Source organism: Juglans regia, chromosome 16 (genome assembly GCF_001411555.2).
Source record: "Juglans regia cultivar Chandler chromosome 16, Walnut 2.0, whole genome shotgun sequence".
NCBI lineage: Eukaryota > Viridiplantae > Streptophyta > Magnoliopsida > Fagales > Juglandaceae > Juglans > Juglans regia.
Genome location: NC_049916.1, coordinates 19,668,201 through 19,675,213, shown reverse-complemented (window position 1 = coordinate 19,675,213; position 7,013 = coordinate 19,668,201). Strand labels below are relative to the sequence as shown.

General features: G+C 38.6%; 1 protein-coding gene across 1 annotated transcript; it reads right to left on the bottom strand.

Moving 5' to 3' along the window:
- Window positions 1-3,673: 3,673 nt before the first annotated feature.
- LOC109009233 (F-box/kelch-repeat protein SKIP11-like) lies at window positions 3,674-6,360 on the bottom strand. Its single transcript, XM_018989633.2, has 2 exons — window positions 6,272-6,360; window positions 3,674-5,701 (listed from the first exon to the last, which is right to left on the bottom strand). The coding sequence occupies exon 2, from the start codon at window positions 5,552-5,554 to the stop codon at window positions 4,229-4,231; it is 1,326 nt and encodes a 441-aa protein (XP_018845178.1). The 5' UTR covers window positions 5,555-5,701; window positions 6,272-6,360; the 3' UTR covers window positions 3,674-4,228.
- Between the last annotated feature and the right edge of the window lie 653 nt (window positions 6,361-7,013).

The following is a 7,013-nucleotide window of genomic DNA, read 5'->3' as shown; positions in this document are numbered from 1 at the left end:
GATTTATCGAGTATTCAGAAATGGGTTACTGAATACTCTGTTGCCTAGGTTAAAATGGTGCAAGTTGGATTGTCAGAGGAGCCAGTTTGAGGCACAAGACAGATCAAGCTTTGATCCAACTCTGCAGATTGGAACCCACCCAGATCTTCTGGGCTTGAGATCCTGAGCTTAGCACACGAGTATTTGGAATTTAGAAACACATTTATTTCGATCATAAATTGTCTACTACGAAAGGTATTGCCAAATATTCCTATTGATAGTCCAATTTGATTGCTTTGGAGGCAGCTGGGGGACAAATACAGATCTGGACTAAGTTCAATAATACCAAGCTACCCATGAAACAAGAGACATAGGCCATCAAATGCAAAACAACCAACATAGCCGCTTTGAGCAGCGAGGTGAACCTGCAAAAGTGAGGCAATTGTACTGCCCAATTGAACCCCCCACCAATTACCAAAAACAATGGATGCTGGGTCTAGATTTTGCAGAACCTGGGTTTCACATAAATATGAGACCTAGAAAGAACGCTTGACCTTTGTAATGCTGTCTCAATATACAAAAAGGGAACAGTAATTATTATGCAGCAAGGGTGGTTGCAGGTTTATTGGTTTAAATTAAATAGCCGTATTCAAGGACACAGCACAAGAACATTAGCGTCCAACTTTTTCATCCCTGAACATGAGCCACACTCTTTTTCATCCCTGTTTAAACGGACATCAAGGGTAAAGCACCCTATGTGTTTAATGAAGCCCCTCTACGCGCTAAATTTTTCAGGGTTTTGGAAGATTCTACATGGTTACTTACACAGAAATTAATGCCTTCGAATGATATTGGCATGGCAGCATACAAATTCATATATGATGAAGGAAAAAGATACAAAACATGAAAGAAAAATAAGGAAAGAAGTCTTTCAAGACTTAAACTATTTAAAGGGGGAAAAAGGAATAGTCAAAAAATATGGTTCAATATTTAATTAAGAAGGGTGCATACAGAAATTCTCTCACAAACAACAGCACAGACAGGTAATCAATTCCTTCCCTGTAACAAGAAAGTTCCTGATGCTAATTTGAAAGCCAAAATTCATTCAAATCAGATCTGCAACAGATTTATGCACTGAAAGCTACACCTTTCAGGTTCTGTTCTTCAGTCTAATTCTCAAACAATAAACTTCAAATGGTCTCTATGCACACCAACAAGCTCAGAAATCAAAAGGAGTTGGACAAGTAAATGCATATTGATACCAACTGAGAAATGATTGGTTTACAAAGAAATCCTACAAAAGTAAATTTACAAACCAATGTGGTACATCAGTTTATAAAATTTCTTTTATTGTAAAATAGATCTAATGTCTCACATCAAACCACATCAGTAAGTAAGTTTGCTTTTATAAAATCTCTTTGTAAGTGTATCACTTCTCATACCAAATAGTGTGTAAATTCCGCTCTCATTAGATAAAAAAAGTAGCAAAAACAAATGAAGAATTTTTAGTTATACTAACATTACATAAAGTACAATATGAACCGTTTGATATCATCCTCGTGGCGAAAAAGACAAGCAGCTTGCTATAAAGAGTTGTGTTATTTAGAAGCCGGGGTGTAAACACACTTGTTGTGGGATTCATTATAATTATAAAAAAAACTCCAAACATCAATGCTTTTAGAAAAAGAAAAAGAAAAAATAAAACTATTTGTAAGCCTATTTTTCACACACCCAAACACAACATAAGTGTAAGGAAGTGGGTTCCACAATGATAAAAAAAAATATTGGTGTTTAAGTTTTTAACTTATTATAACTATAATGGACCCCACAACAAGCGGCGTGTTGACACACTCGCTAATGTGAAAAACTTCTATATCGATGGTGTCTTGGGTGTCAATAAAAAAGTCACAACACTTTTATGCTTGGAAATAGACTTACTGCTATAAGTCTACATTCTACATTTACCATAAAAAAATTTCAAAGCTTGTGTCCATCATATCTCTATGAAACCCAATCATTCATACCCAATAATTACATCTCTATGTTCTAAGGTGAAAGGTTCTGTTAAATCCAGACCTATTATTCTGCTTCTCCCATAAAAATAGTAACAAGCATGGAAAATGCTCTATCCAAATGTCCAATCCCTTCGTATTAAATAATATATCATTAAGAATTAGAGGAAAAACCTCCCCACTACACCTGAGTTCTGTTGAAAAAATGTAGTATATCATATTGTCCACAACACATTCTGACTCTGATACAGCTTTTTTGCCATTGTCCCTATGGTGCAGAAGTGAATTTAGCATTTAGTCTACCACATGTTTCCTAACTCCATACTAGTTCCAACAGAATCACTCAAAAAAATGCATGGCCTATCTACTCAACTAAGCCCTAATCCCAACCATAATTGGATGGGATGTTTTGGCCTGTTTGAACTGAAGTCTACATGGCTGTCTTCAAACAAATAAAGATAACCCTGTTGAACTTCCGGTTCCTCATATTAGATCATACTGGTTCTTTTCTTATCATGCCGTAAGTGATTCCCAAAATCAAAACTTGATATTTGCAAGCAAACTTACCATTAATATGATCATCTTTGGGGTGAAGGACAGAGCACAAAGAGCTTTTTTTCTAAAGATGGAGAGAAAATAGTAAGCGGGGGTGCTTTATCTCTTCCCTCCCAGTGTCCTTATTTTCTATGACTAGAGATATAAATCCTCAAATAATTGAAAAAAAGAATTTTATAAGTCCTATTTTCTTTGTAAAATCAATTTTCTTATAAAGGCCGTGGAACTCATCTTGACAAGTTGATGTACGTACTAACTTTCCCATGTAGAATTATATGAGAACCTATACAGGGTATGGGTGTTTCATGGATTGAATCTACAGTTTGTCCTTCACAGAATACAATTATGAAACATGTAGCATTTGACCGGAGAATATGGACATATTTTCCTGAAAAGAACACTCATTTATAAATTAGACTTCCTAAATCTCCAACATCATTGTCAATTCTTAGAGAATCAAGATTCGTCCGGAAATTTCTAATTGTAAGAGTATGACTCTAGCCAGCAAAGAGCTATTAGTATATTCATTTTACACCATGCTAGCATGCTGAATATGAGCACGGAATGCAACTTGCAAGGGCCGCCCAAAAGACCCAAAATATCATTTTAAGGTAAAGCCAAACTCCAACACATAACCATCTTTACATCACACTGATCCAAAAAATGCAATTATAGTTAAAAGGTTTCCTACCCTAATTTTCCAAATGGGCATATTCCTCTTTTGAGTCTAACCATGCAGTGTGTCCTTCCTAGCAATCAAAAGAAAGAAACCAATGAAAACATTAATCAAATAATGTTGTGACATAATATATGAGAGTAAGCAAAACCGCTTGATCACAGCCCTTTTCCATGGGTCTACAAGGTTGGTAAATGCTCGGGGGCTCAGTCACCTCTGTACTAAGGGTTCTACTGGATCCCAGCTCATTTCCATGCATTTAAGGAGAATGAAAAGCCGATAAAGCTTTTTACAAATGTGTTTATTTGATCCAATAATAGATAAGCGCCTTGTAATATAGTTTTTTTTTTTTAAAAAAAAAAAGAAAAAAGAAAAAGCACCACATGCCATTTCTTAGCATTAATTTTAAAATACAGCCAATGGCAAAGGCCCAATGAGCATACACAATAAATTCCAAAGAGAAATCTGAATATATTACAACCCATTGATTGCAATGGTAATTTGATTAGTACATATGCCAGGCCCAAAATAACATCCTTCAGAACTTATTTCCTCCCTTGGACAATACGAAGAAAATTGAGGATCATGAAATCCATATATAATTCTGTGTTCTTTAAAAAAGCTTCAGCAAACACTAATGACAACCTACCAATGTGTTGGTATTATCAAATTATTGAATCTATTCCTTTGCTACATGATGCCAACCTTTGAGATTTCTCATGTCACTAATACTGGGAGAAGATATCAATTCAATGGAAGAAAACATAAACAAAACGTTTGAAAGGAAAATAAAATTGGAAAGCTCAAGACCTGAAACATTCTGTTGAATCTTGAGTAAAATCTGAGATTTTTCCCCATCCTCCCTCATCCAAGAAGGGAAAAGACCTGAACAAGAAATAAGGGGAGGAAATTACCAATTAGCAAGACTCTGGAAGGACGAACCAACGTTGTACGTTCATTGTGAGCAAGCATCACATTAAACATGGCGCTGCAAAGTTCCAACTCTTCAGCATCCCATCACAGCACAGTTATACACAAAATTACCCAATAGCTTTCTGGCAAGCAAGTTCCACTGCGGAGGGCCTTCACTCGGAACCCAGGAGTTGAGCTCTATATAGCCTTCACCCGAATTCCGAGGTCCACCAATTACTACAAGCCTATCCCCACAAGCCCTGAATGCAAGACCCCAACCATTCATTGAGACTGCCCGTTCAGGCAATCTCCCCACTGTAAACCACTCTTGTCTTTCTTTGTCGTACTTCCTCACCGCCATGTCAGCATAATGAGCCGCATACAATTCATTATTCACCACTGCAACTAGAGGGGGTGCCTCAGCAGTAGCAGGCATCTCATTCTCCCTGGCTGCACCACTCCTTCCGGGGGACATGTTAGGAATCTCTCTCCAAGTCTTGGTCTCTAAATTATACTCCTCTCCACATGTTAGAACCTTTGAATCGTTTCCCCCTATTCCCCCAATAACATAGAACTTTTTATCCATGAATACCCCAGAGCACATCTTCCTTGGTTTATTCATGCTCGGGAGTGTCTCCCATGTTTGAGTCTCGGAATTATATAGCTCCGCAGAATCCAAAATATTTGCTTGTGAATCACAACCGCCTGCTAAAATTGCGATCTCCCCAAGGCTGGCAGACCCAAATAAGCATCTGGGAGCATTCATTCTCATCCCGGAAGACCAGGAATTTGTCAAAATACTATATCTATAGATGACATGGGACGTCACCCCCTGACCAAATACAAGAAGCTCAGTGCCCACGGCCAATGATTCCTTATCCGAACACATGAAGCAGTCATTGGAGGTCATTCTCGGTAAATGCATCCACCGTCCACAAATCGGATCAAATGCTTCCCATTCAAGGAGGTGGCACGACAAATAAATCCAAGGTTCGATCACGCCATCCAGGCGCCGAAGCTTATACAGCTCGCCACTCCGAATCAAGGAACGGAAACTCCGGTTCAAAGAGGCGATGGAGCCATAATCAGACCTGGAACAACGAATGAGGCTGCTGATCGAGTTGTCTCGACCAATAGGATTGATAAGGGAATCCGAATCCGAATCCGAAGAATTCCCTCCTCCTCCTGCAGTCCGGTCATCGGATTGCTCTAGCCCGCGTGAGAATCCAGCCATTCCGGCTCTTGTCCCGCGATAATCCAATGGCTCGCGAAATTTCCTCTGTTTACATTCGCGTTCATCTTCACCGTCAATTTCCAGTGGGCGCTTCCCGTTCTTGATATCGAGGCTTAAGCTCACGTAAGACCACTTCACTTTTGAGCTCGAAAACGCCCTCGAAAGCAGGCACCGGCCCTCCAACATGTCTTCCCTCAATTCAACCAAAGCTTGGAAATTCACAAACACCCAATCGGAACCAAAAGCCTGGCAGTTTCTTCGTCAATGGCCAAAAAGAAAGTATAATCCTAGCTCCGAAGTCCCACAAAAGCTCGGTCCAATTACAGAACCCACCTATTAACAGAGAATGAATGAAATTTTATTTATAATTTAAAAGAAAAAAAAAGACACCGACTTTCACTTTTTGAAACTAAAAAGCAAATCTAAAAGAACCTGAATTTCATTTGAAACTTAAAGCTTTTCGTTATATCTAAAAAAAAGTTCACTGATCCTAAACCAATAGGAGAAGAACACAGAGACCGAAACAACAGAAACAAAATCAGTTCCAATTGAGAAGAGTACTCATATCCAAAATCGGAGTTGCAGAAGGAAAACTCAGATCTCTAAATTCCAGCAAGAAAGCGGAAACTTTTATATTGCTTTTGCCCGACTGAGAGCCAGTAACTCAGAGTTCCAAAAATGATATTGAAAAAAAAAAGCTTTTAATGACACATTCAATTCAAGAAAACCAACCAAACAAAGAACCGAACTTTGATCTGTATGGGTATGTTTTGGGACTAATGATTAAAAATAATCGTCTAAATCTTTTCTCGTCGTGTGGGAAAGCATGAGAAAATTAAGAAATGACAAGACAGAAAGAGAGAGAGAGATAGAGATGAGGGAACGATAATGGAAGGGACTTACGGATTGGATAAGAAGGAAAACGAAAAAAAGAGACTTGATTGGAATTTTGAAATCTAACACAAACTCCCCACCCTCCCCGCCCCCGCGCCCCCGCGCCCCCTTTTCTCTCTGTATTTTCTGTGCTGTTTCAGTTCTTCACGCTCTCTGTCTCTCTCTCAATCTCTGTTTATGGTCCTGTCCTTTGGATTCTCTCTCTCTGTCTCCTCTGCAAATCAGAAGAAGAGCTTCTGGTTGATGGCTTTTTGCAGCTAAAATCTCATACGAGGGAGGCCCCTCTTTATCTCTCTCTTCTTCTTTTTAAAACAAATTAATTTCTTTTGGTTAAGTGTGTAATCTTTTTTCTTTTTTTAATTTAATAACGAGGCGGTGTGGGACCGTGCAGCTGGAGGTTCGTGGTGGGACCCGTTTAAAGGAGGCCGAGGAATTTCGCCGACGTCGCCGTCACCCAAAAAAACCGGTCACCGGTATACACCCGTGTTGACTGGGGATAGTTGAAAGATAGCACCGAAATTGTGTGCCGCCTCCAAGACTCGGACTCGAGATATTGGATAGATGTATCGGATCGGTGAGGACTCACACCCCCTTTTTTTTTTTTTTTTTTTTTTTTAAAGCTAAAACACTTTTTATATTTCAAAGAAAAATAAACATGATTTATATGAACGTTATGCTATTAAATATAATTAGATCTACATTTGATCACAACAAAATTGAGTAGTAAACAGTTAAGAATTGTTGGTTGCAT

Bases quoted from the DNA above. Each gene is read 5' to 3' on its own strand.
- LOC109009233 (XM_018989633.2), bottom strand. From the start codon at position 5,554: ATGTTGGAGGGCCGGTGCCTGCTTTCGAGGGCGTTTTCGAGCTCAAAA.